We start from the raw sequence: 20,427 nt of genomic DNA, 5'->3' as shown, positions 1-20,427 counted from the left end.
TCTCCAGGGTATGTCAGAGACCTTTGCAGCAGCCCCTTCCATCACAGGCCCAGAGGTTTAGGAGGAAAAAATGGTTCCGTGGATTGGGCCCAGGGTCTCTCTGCTGTTGTGGAGTCTGTGGACTTGGCGCCCTGTGTCCCAGCCACTCCAGCCATAACTAAAAGGGACCAAGATACAGCTTGGGGCATGGCTTCAGAGGGTGGAAGCCCCAAGCCTTGGCAGCTTCCTGTGGTGTTGAGCCTGTGGGTGCACAGAAGTCAAGAATTGAGGTGTGGGAACCTCTGCCTAGATTTCAGATGTATGGAAATGCCTGGATGTCCAGGCAGAAGTTTGCTGCAGGGATGGGGCTCTCATGGAGAACCTCCGCTGGGGTAGTGCAGAAGGGAAATGTGGGGTCAGAGCCCCCACACAGAGTCCCTACTGGGGCACCACCCAGAGGAGCTGTGAGAAGAGGGCCACCATCCTCCAGACCCCGGAATGGTAGATCCACTGACAGCTTGCACAGTTATCCTGGAAAAGCTGCAGACACTCAATGCCAGCCCGTGAAAGCAGCCAAGAGAGGCTGTCCCCTGCAAAGCCACAGTGGTGGAGCTGCCCAAGATCATGGGAACTCACCTCTTGTAGCAGTGTGACCTGTATGTGAAACATGCAGTCAAAGGAGATTCTTTTGGAGCTTTAAGATTTTACTGCCCTGCTGGGTTTTGGACTTGCATGGGGCCTGTAGCTCCTTTGTTTTGGCCAATTTCTCCCATTTGGAATGGCTGTATTTATCCAATGCCTGTATCCCCCCAATGTATCTAGGAAGTAACTAACTTGCTTTTGATTTTACAGGCTCATAGGTGGAAGGGACTTGCCTTGTCTTGGATGAGACTTTGGACTGTGGACTTTTGAGTTAATGCTGAAATGAGTTAAGACTTCAGGGGACTGTTGGGAAGGCATGATTGGTTTTGAAATGTGAGGACATGAGATTTGGACGGGGCCAGGGGTGGAATAATACGTTCTGTGTCCCAACCCAAATCTCATCTTGTAGCTCCCATAATTCCCATGGGTTGTGGGAGGGACCCAGCGGGAGATAACTGAATCATGGGGGTGGGTCTTTCTTGTGCTGGTCTCATAATAGTGAATAAGTCTCATAACATCTGATTGTTTTAAAAATGGGAGTTTCCCTCCACAAGCTCTCTCTCTTTGCCTGCCACCATCCATGTAAAACGTGACTTGCTCCTCCTTGCCTTCCGCCATGACTTTGAGACCTCCCCAGCCATGTGGCACTGTAAGTCCATTAAACCTCTTTTTCTTCCCAGTCTCAGGTATGTCTTTATCGGCCATGTGAAAGCAGACTAATACACATCCATGTGCAAAGTGTTCCAAAGTTTTTTCTTCAAGATGCAAACTTAAAAGAGTCATATTGAAGAGCTGTTTTGTAATAAGTGCCCTCTGTGTTGAATTCTTACTAATCCAAAATCAATACACATTTGAGCTTGTCATCATGGTAAGCCACATCACTTCCTAAATATTACAGCTTTCCCTGAATATAGCTTCCTCTCTTTCCATCTCTTTCATGATATGATGTCTAGTCTTGTTCTTATTAAGAACCATCCCCCTCCTGAATTAATTTCCTTATCTAATTTGGACCCCTCTGACTAGACCCCTCAATTCCCTCTTGGATATGTATTACATGTACTTGTTCCAATATGTGCTTTCTTACTCCTGCCTGGCCACTGGGCATTGCTAGAAAAAACTGTATATGCACACTGATTGTCACCATTCTAAATTTGTGTTTTCTGACTTCAGGCCATTCAGGGCTACTTGGCAGACCTCTTATTAGTGCCTGGTTAGCCCAATATCCAATTCTTCATTAGGAGAGCTCCAAGTTTCCATTATACTCTTCAAGACCTACTTTCTATCTGTTGGATCTTCCTCTGAGAAGGTAACGTTTTGCCTTCATATTTGTCAAGGGAGGGTATCATATCTCTCATCTGGATTGTTGAAGCAGTTTTCTAACTGGTATCCCTACCACCTGTATTCTCCCACATCAATACATCTATATTGGCCAGAGTGAACTACTGAAGCTCTCTATCATGTTCTTTGGGATACAATCCAAACCTCTAAACATGATATATTAGGACCTTTTAAATTCATTTCTAACATAAATCTTTGTCTCATCTGTACTACCGTATTTCTCTAAATTATTCTTTGTTTTTCTATCTGTCCACCTTTGCTGATGCCATTTTGTTTTGTTTTGTTTTTTTTTTTTACCACCTAGAATGTACCCTCCTTTTCTTTTTCTCCTGGTGAAACCTTATTCATCCAGCTTGAATGTCACATCCTCTGTGAGGTCTTGTCTGATTTCACAAGGTAGAGATAATCAAGACCTCTTAAGTGCTTTCATAGAACTTAATGTGTTCATTTCTCAAAACATCTAATATACTGTACTGTTACATTTGTATGTTTTTCTCTCCCATTAAATAATGAATTTATTGATTCTGTAATTTAAAATTTTTTGTTTTTCCAGCACTTAGCAGAGTGGGTACTCAGGACACTGTGCTGCCTCCATAAATATTATTTGAATTAATTAAATCACCAAAATACATCTTAATTCAAAATCTCAGTATTTGCGGGTACAAGCTGAACACTGAATAGACTTCTATTAAACAACTATGTAAAATGCTTTATACCTCACTAGATTTTCAACTGAAGTGAGAAGATCTACTTAAAGTTTTTGGGGTGAACTACGTAGCAGAGGTGGAAATATTAGGAAGATAAGTCACTGAAGTCAAAGAATGCTATTTCTAGCACTGCTTGCTATGTCAAGGAAGAATGATTTTGACCTTATATGAAGTGATAGTGTAACCACTGCTAAAGGGTGTTTTCTTTGAATGACCTACATTGTCAAGATATTCATATGTCATTAATGTTAGGAGTAGATGAGGTAAGACAAAATCTTAGACTCAGGATGAGATTTTAATTATAAATATAACTTATAAATATACTCTCTAAAGGTCCTTCTCTGTTGATAGAAGCAGATTGATGGAACTACTATAAAAAAACCTCACCACCCTACTACTTTGGGGAAACGCTGGAAGGGGCTGCAGACAAATTGCTTGATATAGCTCTATTGCTATGTGTAAAACTTTGTCCTTTAAACACATTTTGAATGGCTAGGTTTCTGTACCACATGGATCAGGCAAAATAAATACGACTGTGACATAACCATTAGTTACTGTTTTAACATTTTAAAATGCCATGTTACATTTATTATATGTGCATTTCTATAAAATATTGAAAATGTAACAGAAAGTCACCAAATTTTGCCCAAATAGTTGAATTAATTCATATTTACTTTTAGAATACGATGTGCATTTAATAATCTTTTTTTGAAAACTGAGTTTAAATTCTAAAAAAGCATTCTCTAAAAGTATCTGATGCCTTATAATATTAGTGGATAAATTAAATGGCTTTTCTAAAAAGTCAGTCATTTCATTAGAGACAATGAAAAACTAAGAATTAGTATTCTCCCTCACTCAGTCAAGCCTCATGGCTTTTATCATTTAACTGGGTTACAACCACCTGAATTATGAGCTATTGGGGGATAATATAGAAATATATCAGATAAATTGTGCAATGAATAGAATAAAAGTTTGGTTAGGTAGATAAATTAATACATCATAATTCTACCTTTTGGAACAAGTCATGATAGAAAACTTAGGGGCAGGCGGGTGCAGTGGCTCATGCCTGTAATCTTAACACTTTGGGAGGCCAGGGTGGGGGGATCACTTGAGGTCAGGAGTTCAAGACCAGCTTGGCCAACATGGTGAAACCCCATCTCTACTAAAAATACAAAAATTAGCCGGAAATCGCTTGAACCCGGGAGGTGGAGGTTGCAGTGAGCTGTGATCGTGCCACTGCGCTCCAGCCTAGGCAATAAAGTGAAACTCCATCTCAAAAAAAGAAAAACGAAAAAACAAACTTAGAGGCAGCCTATTTCTTTTTATATTAAAAAAAGATAGCAGTTTGTGCCCATTCTTTATCCATAGGAATTATGATTTTATAGGCAAAATTCTCATCATTTTAAACACTAAACTCAACTGCAAGTACAATAAATGGTTCTTGAGATTTTAGGCATTGTTCATATATATGATCAGTCCAGTTTATGATTGTTTTTATTATTCACCTTTGGGATGATAGCTACGCCCTGCTTAGCAGACTTTTGCTGATTGTCAAGTAAAACAAACTAAATTATGTCTTTTTCCTTTGTTTTCTTTCTTTCTTTAAAATTTAAGACAAAAAGTAAAATAGAATCTCTCTGCATTTTGTGAAAATCGTTTATCAACTGATTTAGGGCTCCTGATTAATATCAATCATCTTAATATACGAAAAAGGTAGTTCTAAATATCAGTAACGCATAGGATTTCCATACACACTTCAGAAACTGAAGCCTGATTTTATGCCACCAGTGGAAATTATTACTGATGTTTAAACAGTGAATCATTTGTGTAATTTGGCTGTCTCAAACTCTAAAAACATGAAAGTAATTTTTAAATTCACTGCTCCATATAATGGAGGACATACTAAATTTTGGCTGGAATTGTAAAAAAGTTATTTCATTCTTTTAAAAATTCTCCATATTATAATTAATTAGAAACCAATTTTTGGACACCTATGCCTTTCTTCTTCTGACAATATGCAGTATTTTGTAAGCTAAAATCCATGAATGAGTTTCATTTAATACTTACTTAGTTTGGGTTCCATGACAATGAAGTATCTCTTATATGTTTTGTTTAATACATATGAGCTCGGTGAATTATAAGCAAATAAATTTTGAAGGGCTAAATCAAGTTTGTTTATTTTTATAATCGGCTATGTTAATTATTCAGTTGGGAGAGGTATATCAGTGGCTATGTGTGAAAATATCAAGAAGCACTGACAATGTGGTGCAACGCTACTCTTCATTAAACCATACATCCTGAAATGTTACTATGTACTTTCTAAAAATATACTGAAAGAGATTACCTTTAGCAAACATCCTTTTCTTTTACAGACAGCCAGCAAGTATCTTGCACTAGATAGATTACAGCAAGATAATCTAATAAATACTCAAATATCACCCCAATTTCTATAAGCTTTTTAGAGCAGAAATTGGTAGTACAGTTTTATACTACCAAGTCATTATTACTTTAGGTAAAAGGGCTTAAAATGAAGAAGTCTGAATGCAACTTGTTTCTGTAATTTGAAGCTATTATTTATAAAGAATGTAAACTGGGGCATAGTATAGAAATGATAATTCTTAGGAGCCACTGAATAGTTGACTGAAGAATATGGCTGATCAGGGTTAGGACTTGGATCTAACAAAAACAAACTATTAGAAATCTTTGGTACTCTCATTTTCTTACTCTTACTAGATCTGTAAAAGTCCAACCAGGTCTGTAGGGTTCCAATACTCTATACAAACATATTCTGGTATTGATTGAGGCATGCAAGAACAAAGGCTTAAAAATATTGTAAATTGTCCTAATGAAGTCACATAATTTTTATAGTGTCATGTTTCCTATTATTTGTAGACTAAAAGTTGAATCGACTTCTATAAAATCTTCTGAAGATGAAAAAATATAAAATAATATAACCTGAACTTCAATATTTTCTGCTGAAGCCACCAATATATTAATTACAGGATTTAATGCATTGAAAATGAGATCAATACATGTAAGTAATTACTGCATGCATTTAAACCCTGATGATTTCATGTTTCAGAAATACAAAGAAATATGTGGAACCTATTTGGGATTTAATGCTGAACAACAGGGAAGAACTTTTACGGCACAAAGAGAACTAAAAGAAACACATTCTGTAATTTTGCTTTTTTGTTTTTGTTTTTTTCTTCTAGTGGTGAAGGGAAAGAACACATAGCTGGATATGGACCCTAGATTATTAAAGATATGATTTTAAAACTTTACAAAGACAAATGGAAAGTTTTAATGATCAGCAATTTTAAAAAATTAAATTCCAGTAATACAAGCGTAAACTGTCCCAATGAGGGAGGGAAAGGGGATGCAGATGAAGTTAAGGTAGTTACAAGGAGCTTCTTTAGAACAAGCTTTAGTTTAAGGAGGATTTCTATAAAATATGGAATAAGAAGCTATAAGAAATGAAGAAGTAGAAAATAATACCAATTGTTTGTAAGAAAAGCACCACAAAGACAAATGTTCAGCTGAAGCTTATGAAAAAAACTGAAGATACAAAGCTTTTGTAAAGAAAAATTAAGAAAACATTAATGACAAAAAGTAGAACCATAATGGCTTCAATGACATTTTAGGCTTTTCCTGCAAGAAAAAAAGTCTTCAAACTAGGGCATTAAAACATAAATGCTTCTGGAGACAAGGGACTACTAAGAACCACTCTGTGGTTCCTTTAAACTAGAAGGTTATAATCTTAGCAAGTGAATAAACTTTTTGGAAATTATCTTAGGGCTACTGTCAGCATTCCATGAGACTTAATGCTTAAATCTTAAGAGTCCTCTTATCCAAACAAAAAAAGCATGAGTTCTCCAATGAACATATTGATAAACCTGATATAAATATAAAATTTTAAAAATAGACGATGAGTGGGTGCAATTTTATTTTTTAATTTTGTTTGACAAACCAATATGAATTTAATAAAAAAATGAAGCATTTAAAATGACTTCTTTTGGGGACAGTACCTCTAAGTTGGAAGGGAAGAGGAAAACCCTGGGCAGTATGTCTTACATAAGATGAAATTTTGCCTGCTACCCTTATGAATAAAGACACTGTAATATGGGCTGAATGATGTTAGTATTAGGTGGATCCATATAAGGACTTTGAATGACTGAATAAAATTAACGCATAAAGTTTAAAATTTAATGCTGTAAATCTCTGTCCTTGGCCCTTTCTTCTTTAAAATGTCTTCTTAAAAAATGTGCTTTCCTTGATGAATCAGTTAAAAACATGGAAAGGGTGCTTAGAATTTTGGAGGATTATTAAATGATAAGACAAATGAGTAATATCATATATGATAAAACTGAGCTTCCAAACTTTGTAACAGAGTCAAATACTTTGGGTGAAACATGAGAAGTTAAAAATTTAACAGAAATAAATATAAATAGCTGCACTTAGATTAAAAAATCAAGTAAGTGGAATGCTTACCACTTGATAACATTAAAGCATTATATGAGCCAACAGTGAGCATGTTAAAACTAATGTAATCATGTTAACAAAAGTATAGTGTCTAGATCACTGTAATAGTTCCAATACACTTAGCATGGGGATTCTATAAAGAAACAAGGAGTCCAGATGAGGGTAGCCAGGATGATGCATTACCTAGAACTCATGTGTCACAGGCATAAAGATACCTCAAGAAGAGACAACACAAATTATGTTTGATAACACAATTCCATTTTAGAGTTTCAGAGATATATACAATGTGCAAGGCATATGGTAAGAGCAAAGGGCAAGACCATTATGCTGAAGAGAACTATAAAACTTTAGAGTTGGAAGAAACCATTAGGTTGAACTTTCCAGCTAACTTGGGAATTCCTGGCTGGTAGCTGGTTATTCACCCTCTTCCTAAACACTCTGAGTAATGAGGAGCCCACTAAACTTATATAAACCTGCAAAAATTGGATTTTTTTTCATATCAATCTAAAATCAGCCTCCTTGTGCCCTTTATCTATTATGTTCTCTGGAACTTCAAAGACTATCTTATCATCTTTCAACATGACAGGCTTTCAAATGCTTGCTCTGGATTTTTTGAATTTGCAATTTTAAGATCCACAATGAGTAGAAAGTTTAGCAGAAGTTTGTTTTTGTATCAATACAAGGAAGAACTCTGTAATGTAAGTAAGGCTCTTCAACATGAAATGCCTGCTTTTGGAGGCGGGAGTTCTGAGTCTCTAAAATATTCAAGCAGAGGCTCAATAACAATTTTTAAAATATGCAAAAGTTTCTGTTTTGGGTAGAAAGTGAAGATAAGTGCTTCAAAACTCTAAGTTCTATGGTGAGAGGGCTATATGCATATTTACATACAGCATGACTCATGTTTCATGCCAAGCCCAATTAAAAACAATTCATCTATTAAATGAACCCATTTCCTTAACATAAAACATTTTAAAATAGGTACTGTACTATTTGCCAGAGAGATACCACTGACAGTAACACATTAAAAAAAGATGCTTACAAATTTAAAGAAGCATTCAAAGTTAAGGCACGTTTGCAGTTACTTATTCAGCAAAACTATTCAGTATTTCTACAGAATTATTTTTGTAATGATAAACATCTTGCCTACCTCTAGTGCTGAGGCAAAATCCTTCTAATCAAGTTAATAAAAGTGCATCATGAATCTAAGAACCCAAGATGCTAAATAAAGAGAAGGCAGCCCAGCAACTACACAGAATTTTAAAAAGATAACAGAATTCAAAGTGAGGGGTGGGGCTTATTGTCAAAGTTTGCTTATATATTATATACTGATTCCAGCTGTCCCTCCTCCCCGTGTGTTTTCTTTTCTTTCTTTCTTTCTTTTTTTAAGAAAAGGCACGTGAACCCCTGTGTGTTGGCATTGTTAAGGAACAGGAGAAAACAGTAGAGATGATAGGAAAAAAAATGTGTACAGTTTAAGTTTAGTGACATCAAAGTTATGGGCTATTTTCTCTCACCAAGAATCTCAAGGTATATGCTTTACAATGTCCATTTCATAAGTTACAGAATAAACTCTAAATTCAGTCATGGAGCAGTGGAGGGGCCACAACAACAAAAATTAAAAAAAAAATAACGAAAATGACCAATAAAATTTGGAGGTCTTAAGTGAATAGATCTTAGGCATTAAGTAACTACATTCTACGGATGATTTATCAAAAGAGAAATAGCACAGTAAAAGTAACAGATTCAAAATCATGGAAGATTAGGGATTTCAAATGTGGAAGGAAATGAAAAACTATTTAAAATTTTAAGGTTCAGATTTCCCTAAAATAGACATTCAAAATACAATATAATGTTCTGTATTTAACGCTCTGCTAATATTCCCTATATTAATAGGTTTTTCTGATAATCAAATTCTACAATGATTATAGCATAACATTAAGAAGTGCTTTCTCAATTATAAAAAAAAATTAATCTATGGTCAGTATAATATGAAGTTCAGTTCATTGATTTTTAGACATCTGATTTGTGTTAATCAGTACAACTGGGTAACCAGAATGCATATTCCTCAACCATGATGTTTAAGGAATAAGCTGAATCAGAAATAGCTCTTTAAGTGATCTCATCTGATTTTAACTAGTCTTATAAATTTTGCATAAGTGATAAGTAACTTAACATAAAAATAAAATATCTTGCACCATCTCTCAACGAATAAGTTTTATAAAATTATAAACTGGTTACTAGGGAAAACTACTGATACAAGGTAACAAAGATGTTGCATATTTGGAATTACTTGCTGTGTTTCATGTTATCAGAAAGAAAAAAATCTCTTATTTCTTAAAAATAATTTACACATTTCTGTTGTAAGTAGACTTACGGAAGAGCTAGACAGGCTCTTAACATGGCACCTTGTGTATAGAAAAATAAACAATAAATGCATGTTGAATGCATGAATGCATGTTTGGAACTAACTGGATTATATATTGATACAACAAACCACATATACAATACAGAGATTTAGTTTGCACTTTAGCTGGCTAAATCTAGATATTGAAATGTTAGAAAATCTATGAGTAAGAACGTTAAAGAGTTTGTAGTTCTAAAAGCTCTGAAGTCAATCACTGAGTCACACAACTATAACTCTTATTTTCTTTTTTTTTTGAGACGGAGTCTCGCTCTGTCGCCTGAACTGGAGTGCAGTGGCTGGATGTCAGCTCACTGCAAGCTCCACTTTTCGGGTTCACGCCATTCTCCTGCCTCAGCCTCCCGAGTAGCTGGGAGTACAGGCGCCCGCCACCTCGCCCGGCTAGTTTTTTGTATTTTTTTTTTTTTTTTTTTTTAGTCGAGACGGGGTTTCACTGTGTTAGCCAGGATGGTCTCGATCTCCTGACCTTGTGATCCGCCCGTCTCGGCCTCCCAAAGTGCTGGGATTACAGGCTTGAGCCACCGCGCCCAGCCTATAACTCTTATTTTCAAGTATTCTAAAATGTCTGCAAAATAATCCAGACAGTTGATTTTATTGGGATATTTTGTGTTTGTAATAAAAACAAAAATATACGAAATTGTCATTCCTGAGACAAGAACCTGCTATAAGTTCTCAAGTATGAGGTTTAACTATTAATTTTTTAAGATCACATTTTCCACTTAAAAATATAATAATGGGCACTTTTTCCTTATTGAATGACATAGTAGTGGGAACATTTTCCCATTAAAAGAAAAAGTTTAGAGTGTAATAGATTGTGTTATTAAGACCAAATATTAGGCCAAGATGTACCTATGGCATGGCATAAGAAAATCTGAGTGGCTAGTAGTATGGAACTAGTGAGAACAATGGAAATAGGAGAGATTGTTTAGTAGAAGGTTCAGTGTTTTATAACTTGAAGCTAAAATCTGTAGGTAAACTGGTCACCAGACTCAGTGGCTATGAAGCCCATATCCAAGTTCTGCTTTCTGGCTTTTGGAGGCTAGACTGGCTAATTTTTTCTAACTGGCTCTGGCTTGGCTCTTTTCATCACAGAACTTTGGTATAAACTGAAAGTACTGGAAGATCTTCATAAAGAAAGCTGAGCAAAATTCATAAGGCATTAAGGCATTAGGCAAGTAGGCAAGAGAACTTCTGATATTTGAGTTGGGGTGTGTGTGAGGGGGTGTGTTGTGGGGGGCAGTGTATGAGTGTGCATGTACAGCCAATGCCATTTTTTTTCTTCTCACATTTCTATTGTTTTTGAAAAGGTCAACTGCTACATTTTCGAGAGTAATAAATTTTGGGACTGGGCTGGGTTCTAAGGTGCTATGTAAATTATTTCACAGGACGGTTGCTTACATTATAAACTAATGCCATATCTAAAAAGTTTTACAGGAACTCTAACTGATAATCAACTAAACCATCCTTCATATCCCTAACTCACATTGAGTTACAAGATAGAGATATATAAGGAAAATAAATTCATGCAAGAATTGATTTTTAAAACCTTAACTTTTGACAGTAACTTTGGAGAGTAAAGAAAAGAGAAGGTGGCTTTGCACTTTCATCACTGTACTATTTATTTTGCAATAAGCAAGTTATTACTTTGGAATTACACAACAAAAATAGGGTAGTTAAAAAATCTCCAAGATATGTTTTATGGTGCAATCTTATTAAATCTTAATCTATCATCTTCTGGTAGTTGGTAACCAACCATAGGAGGTAAATTGTGTATGCTGAGGGACAAAAATGAGGCATTTGTGACCTTCGGCCTACTCTGGCAAGGGTGAGCAAGGTAAAAAGAGGCTGTAGGTTCTCATACAATAAGCTAGAAGGTACTCTATGGAGAAATGAACAATATGCTATTATTGAGCTGAAGAGAAGTGATTTCTTTTTTTTTGATGTGTGAAAATAGTAGCAGATAACAGTGTGGCTGAATCTAATAATCTCTCTTGGTAAGAAAAAATAACATAAATCATAATGTCTTACCTATGCTAGTGAGGGGTTGACATTATTTTGTGTGAGCTTTAATTCTCTTCTGGCCAAATATTCTGCTGTTGTGACTTGACAGCATCTACAATTCCTTCTTTTGCCATTTACATCTGATGTCATTACTTATTAACACTTTTGAGATTATTTTCCTGGCTGATGCAGGGCTACTGGTTATTTGCCAAAGTACAACTTGCAGTTTCAACACTTTTTACAAACTAATTAAGATGAAGCTAGGTGATGGATAACTAGGAATGTTAGCCAAGCACTGGTAGTGATTTGAGTTTTCCTTTCTTCTACAGGCAGTGGATTTTGGTGGGAAGAACCAAAAGAAAGTTGGAAGATCTGGTTTCTAACTGATTTATGACAATGAACTAGTTATTTCAGATGTCATATTCTTGTGGCCTTCATCTTTGAAATGGCAGTGAAACAGGAGGAAATGGTTTCAATAGTAGATAATGTGACCATAAAAGAGCCATAACGCGAAGAGCAGTAATTCTAGTTATCAGCATCCCAGCTTTGTGGTCTCCAGCATAAAGAGGGTGTGCTGAACACATGCAGTCCTGGCTTTCCCTTCACAAAATACCAAAAATGAGGAATTCTGCAATGTTTTGATTTCTTTTATGTCATATTCTGGATACAATAACTTTAGTTCTATAAATAATAAAATTGAAAGGAAGTTAGTAACAAAAGGGGTTAGCTATTACTCATTCATTCACTCATTCATGCTTTCAATAGTGCCTGGGCTACTATGGGCCATATACTGTTTTAGGTGCTAGGTGTATAAGACAGGAATAAAATCCCCACTCTTCAGAAGCTTACATTCTGGTGGGTAGGGATGGAAAATAAATCTGTGAACAATATTTAATATTATACTCATAGTGATAAAGCTGGAAAAAATATAAAACAGGGTAACCATACAAGAGGATGAATGGTGGTGGCGGGTATCTGGGTCAGACTGGGTTGTCAGGAAAGGGTCTCTGAGGGGAAAATATTTGAAATGAGACCCAAATGACAAGATCTATAAATAAATATTTCAGTACATATATCTGATAAAATTATTGCTATTTGGAATACAAGGTTTCTTTTGAGTTCCCAAATGTCCAAAGTCAAAAAGGAAAGGAGTAGTGAGTGATAAGAATGAGAAATGAGAAACATTTCTATTTTAGCTCCCAGAACACAGCTAATATGTTAGGTTGAAACATACAAAATTGCTCATGTTTCATCATTTTGACCTACAAAAGCAACATTTCATATGGTTCGACTCGATGGCTAGAACTGAACAAAGATAGGACATGTAGTAAACATTACTTAATGAGGTTTGCCAGGCCTAATACACTATTTAAGTATTGTAATTGCCCACTTTGCCTTAATACAAATCTACATAAAATCTATATAATTATATAAATCTATAAATAAAACAAATATAAAATCTATATAACATTTACTGGACAGAATTATAATGTGTCATATATGGATCTAAGGTGCTTTCTGATATCACTTCATTGAATACTCATGCAACCTCAAAAGCTGGGTATTATTACCATATGATTTGAAAATGAAGACACTGAGGTCTCGAGGTGTTAAATAACTTGATCAATCATACCAGTTGTAAGTGGGACAGTGACAAAGCTGGGATTACAGGCATGAGTCACCAAACTCAGTCTAGATTTTTAAAAATAACCTTAAAATATATTTCTCAGCAGATCTCATTTTGAAAGTGTCAATAATATTTCAGCCTGATAATCTAATGTGTACAGTGGCTCCAAGGTAATAGATTTTATTCCCCCTTAAAAGGCCTAGGTTTTGCTTTAGATTTCTAAGACCAAGCTACATATATGTGTAAATTAAGTGAGAATACTGGTAGGTGATCTTGAAGACAATGATAAAGGACATTATGACTTCACTGAGTAAATGAAGGCACCAAGAATGTGTGTCCAGGAGAGTTCCCTTATAATTGCTTAGGGGAAAATCAGCAGGATTAAGGGATAATGTTTTTCAAAACCTCATCTGAATTGGCTAGTACATACAGCAAAGGAAAGCGAGATTTTCTAAGCTGACTTCAAGCTGTATTAACCAAAATAGCATTTTAATGTTATGGCAGATTATTTCTGAATGAAATATATCTTCATATTTTGTCCCATACTTTCATAATTTATATTCCTTTAAAGTTGCATAGAATGACATAATTTATAATTTAATTTAGCTGATGTCTTATAAGGTCCATACCTAGTAAGGTTTGAAACTGCTAATTGGGATAACAGGAAATTACTTGTCTTTTCTCAAATGTCAGTGAAATGGGTCAAGATAATTAATATGCAAGCTGACTTTTCAGTCAAAGGAAAACAAGACAGGTCTCATCTGTGTAGTTTTAGTACCATCCATTTCAGACTAAAATGAGTTCAGCCTAAGAAAATCACAGTATGACTCAGTTAAAAAATTGAATTTCAAAATAAGGCAAAAGGTAGTTCAGCCATGAGAACACAGATTGAAGTCTGTTCTAAGGAAGGCTAAATATACTTATAAGCAGGGCCAAATTCCATATCCATAAGGAAAATGAAAAACAGTTAAGGCATGGATTTAGGTATATCTTGCTTCTTAGATTGCTCTGTAAGCTCATAAGCACTATATAACATATATTGTGATACAAGGTAAGATAAAATATAAATGATAAGAAACAGGACATAATTCTTCACCCTTAAAGCATATGACAGACTATATTTTCATGTTTTCTTCCATTATTTCTCTTGGCCACTTGCCTGATACTTCCTATTTTTAATTTCTTGGCAAACTGAGAAAAATGTTTGGAACTACACATTAAACTGATAATTTTGTAGTCATCAAGTTCTGTACTTGATTACTACAAATTCACTTCAGGAGGTCAAACTGAATCCTGACCTGGAGCAGCACAGTTAGTAACACACTGCCATTGGATTTTGATTTTTACAAGCACAGGTTGCCTGCTGAACTGGGTGGCAGCACAGTGAGCACTCTGTGTTGGAGGACATGTACGGGAGGCTAAGGCTAATGTAATGGCCACAGCTTCGTTCCCATGTATAATTTTTGCTCGGCTGACATAACACCAAACAGCTTGATTTGAACAAGCAGCCTGAGAACTTACTCCTAATGGTCAATCCAGGGAAGCCATAAATATGACATCCCATAACTAGACCTTAAAGATTCTTTTGAAAACACTGGTTTTTAAAGCTGATGTTTCCTGAATAAGGTGTTCATCAAATTGCCTACTCCTAAATATTAGAAATAGCAATGCGGAAAACCATCATTAGAACAAACATACATTTCATTGAATAATAAGCATCTTCCAGGAAAGCATGAATGCACTACTCTGTTATGAACAGTCTGAAGTACATGGAGAAATCAAGTGGCAAGATTTATGGAAAAAATACCCAGAAAGAAATGGGGCTTGAAAGATAGTGCAAGGCCACTTTCAGTGAAGCAGATCTGACTGAAATAGCAAGAAACGTACCACAATATTGTACTGTAAAGACAAAAAGTACAATACCAAATTTACTGACACACTTACTAGGTCTGTTCTGTCTTATAACAATTATTCTACAGAGAGCCCACTGAAAAAGATGGAAAGCACTGAATAACTACCCACTTAACTCATCTGAAATGTAAAGAAAAAACCCAACCAACTTAGGAGTGCATCTATTTGGCTAAAAAATCCAATCTACTGAACAACAAAAAAGAGACTCTAGAAGAAAAAATTGAACGTTATCTAACTAGAGGTGCTCTGTGGACTACTGGAAACTTGAAGAATGAGCAAGCATGGTGCCATATTTTCCCTTCATGTCTTAGGACACGCTTGCTTCTTTCTAGTCTTCCCTTATTCAATGACCAGGATGAACTCTTAAGTGTCTAACTTCTTCAAAACAAGACAACATTAGTGACTTAACCTGTAGGAATGATGAAATGTTTTCTGAACAGAATTCTCTATTTCAGAGGGCTGTGCCTAATTTCAACACAGTTTATCTTAAAATAGCTGAGATAAAGTGTTTTCTCCAATATGTTTGTAAAAGAATAAATAAACCTCACATACTTAGTCACAGCAGTTGTGTAGTACCTGAATGACAGTTGAAATGAAGTTTCTAACTCATCTTTAAATTTCAGAAGATAATTTATTAATTTTAGTAATCTTTAAAATATTAAACATTACTATTATGCTTGCCAGAACTCCTACAGAGGACTAACATGGCTCCTAAATATTTCTTCCATAAGAGTCTTCCATAAACTCTGATAGATGTGAATGTTGAAAGGGCTTGACAAGTAATGAATGGTAATTACTTTTCCTGTACTAACAACATACCTTTTATAATGTTTCTCATGGAGATTGCAGCTAAAATATACTTCACATGGAAACTGCCCCAGCATATGAATTTTATTACAAGCAATTCTTATATTTTGTTGGTAGATAATATTAAATAGTGCAATGAAGATCCATACCATAAAGGGAGGTCCACTGTATTTTCTTGTCAATCATTTCCAAAGAGACTATCATTTTAAATGAGCCACGCTTGACACTGACATGGGGCTCTTGACCTGTTGGTAATCTGTGAACTTTGAGATACTTTTCCAGTTGTGATGAAGAACTTACACTAATATATCCTGTAATCAAAGTCCCATATATTTGTAAAATGGTCTGAGGGCTACATTCTGCTTTCATCTTTTAAAAAGAGAAGTCTATTGCCCTAGGGGTACCAAACAAGTAACTGTGATTTCATCACCATTTGCTCAAGTTATCTGCATTAATTGACCGAGACTACATTTTGAATAAAGAGATGTGAACAGTTTTATACTATTTCTTCTATATATTTTGTTTTGGGCATTTTATGTTCAAGACTTATAGCCAAACCTAGATTTTCTTTCTTACTAAAATAACTGAGTTGTAGCCTTTCCCTTAAACCAGCCTGGGTTTCTGGACTGATGTGTCACGTTAGTATTAAACAGAGGCTTGGCATGGCATGTTGAATGAAGAACTTAATAACTAGTAAAGATATTCTTAATGTCAACAAGACAGAGGGTTACTTCATTGACTTGTCTTTTAAGAGTTGATTCACATAAATTGAGCTTTATAATCAACATACATACCAAGAAAGTAGATGGATGCTTTTGGAAAATTGGTTTCTAGAATCAAGTTCAGCTCTTTGGAGTTGAAAGAAATGCTATGTGAAATCTCTCCTTGGAAAAACTATCTTTTGGATTTTTCCTTTAAATCTTCTGACAATAAAAAGGAAAGATAAATATGTATATGTATAGATGTGAGTGGGTGTGTGTGTATATTCATTTGTTCAACCAAGGCTCTGCTAACAACCTGTTTGAAACATTTATAGTTTCTTAACCCAACTCAGGGGGCAACCACTGTGGGCCAATGAGATGGTGCATGCTAGTGAGAATAAAGTGGATAACAGAAGGAAGGAAAAAAAACCACCATTAACCTTAAAAGGCAAATGGCTTAGTTGGAGAAAAAAATTATTTGCTCCAGCTGTGGGTATCTTGGGATATAAGCTTCATTACTCATCATGTTTTCCCCAGTTACTGAAGTTCTGAAAGTAGGTCACCAAGGGAGACCTAACTTACTATATAGCAATACTATTATTTTAAGAAAAAAGGGAAGCAAGATTCTATTTTCTTCAAATAAGAAGTTTGAAAAGGTTAGGACTTTGTGTACACAGGCTAAGAATCTCCAGAAACATACTTACTTTTTTCTCCTATGTTTTCCCCTGCTGCCTCCCCTTCCTCCTCCTCCTCCTCCTCCTCTTCCTCCACCTCTGGGGGTTGCACGTCATCCTGTGGGTCACAGGCACTAACTGGAGCATTCAGACAGCAATGGTTGAACCCGCTATCTCGAGGCAGAGTAAAACTTCGAGGCTTGCCCCCATTTCCATTTAGCACTTGCATCCTCTCACTCTCAGCTAAGGGGTACGGCCCATAGTGATCCTGCAGGTGGCATTTCTGAGTTGGCAGGGTAGACTGCCGTCTGTGCTCTGGGGAGATGGCTGCAGAGTCAGAGAAGACAGAATCCTCCAGGGGCAGAGTCTGAAGATAGTGTAAGCCTGAACTTGTCAGTGGCGTCTCAATTAAATCCTGCCAGGAGCGGCGCTGACTGGCTGTCTTGCGAATGGGAGACACTGCACTGCTTCCAGTTACTTCCTGGCGAAACTCCTCATGAGAAGACTGAGACTGAGAAGTCTCCGTGGAGGAAAGTCGGCTATGTTTTGCTTCCACATAAGGACTGGCGCAACTCATCTGTAGAAAGGAGCCCCTAATTAGTCTCTACCAAAATAACAGACCACTTCTATTCCAAGGAACACATTCGGTTTCCACCAGGTAATATTTAAGTAGATGAACTCTTACGTAGTCAAGTTAATGACTAGGCAAGTTTGTAGACATCTCAAAGTTAGGCCCCAGCTTACATTTTAAGAGACAGAGACATGGATGTATTGAAATGCTGCTATACCAAGCTCTCATGAAAAATCTGACATATTAATGCAAAATTTTACAACAATGAAAGTATAAGAGTTAGTGCTTACATAAGAAAATTCAGCAACTACAAAAATTCCAAAGTTTAAAAACTCTACACATTTTGAGATCTTGAAGAAGTATTGTCCCTGGATTCATATTCCTGATTTCATGTAGCTTGGGGTTGGGGACAAGGAGAGAGTCTTTTGGATATGAGAATAGGTTGCCTATAAACCGACAGAACCCTTCCTTTTCTTCATAGGAGAATGTCTGCTCCTATGGGTGCCAGAGAAAAGCTGTCTGATGGTCTTACTTTCTATGGGGTTAAAAATGTTAGGCAGGATGAGATTATACCTTGCTGGGGATTACTATTAGCCTTGAGCATAGATGCTGCAGGGCACATAAATATAAAAGAAAAATGGAATATTTTTATCCCTGGAATTTAAAGTTTGGGACTATATGTTATAGCACAAAACATAACCAGAAAAAGGACTAGCATCAAGTGAACACTAAAATAGTTGCAGGCACCTCTACTGCCACAAGCCTTACTCTAGCTCTGGGGACTAATAACACACCAGCCCAGGCCGAGCCTGATTTGTTAAATGTGATCATCACAAACAGGGCTGAGGTGGCAGCCAGGACATGCCTGACTGAGGTGAAGCTGCATACCACCCCTCCTGGTAAAGGAGGAGAAGTTACTTGGCATCCTCTGCGGGCAGTCAGTTACCTTCCCACATGTTAATAATAATATGAATAGTTTTCTTCTTGAAATTCACAAATTGCCATGTTTAAGCAGCTGTTCAGTGAAGATGCTGTTTCCTATTCTTCTTCTTTTATAGATATTTAAAAGAAATTATCCAGATCCTGATGTTTTAGAAAAAGAGAGAAAATATGAATTATCCCCCTGGAGTAGTACTGAGATGGAATTAGGTTGGCTGTTGTCACCTAAATCCAGCTTCTATTTCCTATGTGGAAGACTTAGTCCCAAGATAGGCAGAATTGATTCTTATGGTAATGTGACCATGGAATATTATTATTTTGAGACACAGTCTCACTCTGTCACCCAGGCTGGAGTGCAGTGGTGTGATCTCAGATCACTGCAACTTCCACCTCCCAAGTTCAAGCGATTCTTGTGCCTTAGCTTCCTGAGTAGCTGGGATTACAGGCGCCCGCCACCACACCTGGCTAATTTTTATATTTTTAGTAGAGACAGGGTTTCACCATGTTGGCCAGGCTGCTCTCGAACTCCTGAGCTCAGGTGATCTGCCCGCCTTGGCCTCCCAAAGCGCTGGGATTAGAGGCATGAGCTACCATGCCCGGCCTGACCATGGAATATTATTGTCTAAACCGGAACACTACTGAGATACTCTTGGTAATTCTGATGGGAAAGGGACATAAAGTGGGATAGTCCCAAGTAAACCAGCTGTTTATCCTATTAAAAGATCAAAGTACAGTCTATACACAGAGTAATTTACAGAGAATTGTCTGACACGCCATACGAACATATACATTAAACCAGGTCCCATTGCTGCTGAGAAAGCTACATGCAAAAATATCTTCAATATAGTTATAATATTAATTTTTATGAGTTCATTCTAAAGGACATAGGAATAAACTTTATTAGTGTGGAATAAATAAGGTCATTTTATATATCTTTTTTCTAAGAAAACTTTTTTGTTGTTGATTATCTCCACAAAGGCTACCTTAACACAAACAGTATATTTTGTTAATAAAAGTGGTGACATACTTATTCTGCCTGGAATCTGTAGTGACTGTTTTTCCTGGTTAAATATTCTTTGTATACTTAAAAAAATTTGCTTATTGATTTTAGACTCCCAGTTTTCTTTTCCCCTGAGAAACCTGAAGTTTGATATGCAATCTACTGCATATGTTTTTAACATACAAAAGGATGTTTCAGGTCAAAGAATCTGGTGATAAGTAATGTTCTTGTTGCTAACTTACCGAGGGAGGTCGTGGGTATGTATCATATGGGGGTGGGGGGCTATCCTGTTTTGGTGTTGATGGAGTATCTGCTTCTTCCTTGTCACTCTCACTCCAGTAATCTGAAAATTCACAGACATGGATACGTCAACATTCTACTAAATGCTTCTAGTCATATTTTCACAAACATAAACTACCCTTTAAAAAAAGGAAATTTAAATTCGGTTCCGACATTATGTTCCCCAGCACTACCTTACCCTTGGCCTACCAACTTTTATTTTCAGTTGAGTTTTGAGGAGAAAGTAAGTGTACAATCACCTAATTCTAACTTCCTTTTAAAGCAAGCAGTTACATGCAGCCATAATTTTAGAAAGTTAAGAAAAACGTATTGCATGAGCCCAATCA

At 36.2% G+C, this 20,427-nt stretch overlaps 1 protein-coding gene across 8 annotated transcripts in view; it reads right to left on the bottom strand.

The window, feature by feature from the left end:
* The window catches only part of CNKSR2 (connector enhancer of kinase suppressor of Ras 2), a 303,713-nt gene that overhangs the window by 24,850 nt on the left and 258,436 nt on the right, over nucleotides 1–20,427 (bottom strand). For all 8 annotated transcript variants that reach the window (XM_030934668.1, XM_030934669.1, XM_030934670.1 and 5 more), the window contains 2 exons: nucleotides 20,044–20,144; nucleotides 17,322–17,868 (listed from right to left, as the gene is read on the bottom strand). In XM_030934668.1, the coding sequence (XP_030790528.1) occupies nucleotides 17,322–17,868; nucleotides 20,044–20,144 (648 nt within the window). The remainder of the gene's footprint in view (nucleotides 1–17,321; nucleotides 17,869–20,043; nucleotides 20,145–20,427) is intronic.

Source organism: Rhinopithecus roxellana, chromosome 7 (genome assembly GCF_007565055.1).
Source record: "Rhinopithecus roxellana isolate Shanxi Qingling chromosome 7, ASM756505v1, whole genome shotgun sequence".
Taxonomy (NCBI): Eukaryota; Metazoa; Chordata; class Mammalia; order Primates; family Cercopithecidae; genus Rhinopithecus; species Rhinopithecus roxellana.
The sequence above is the reverse complement of the archived record's forward strand: the minus strand, read 5'-3'. Positions and strand labels throughout refer to the sequence as shown.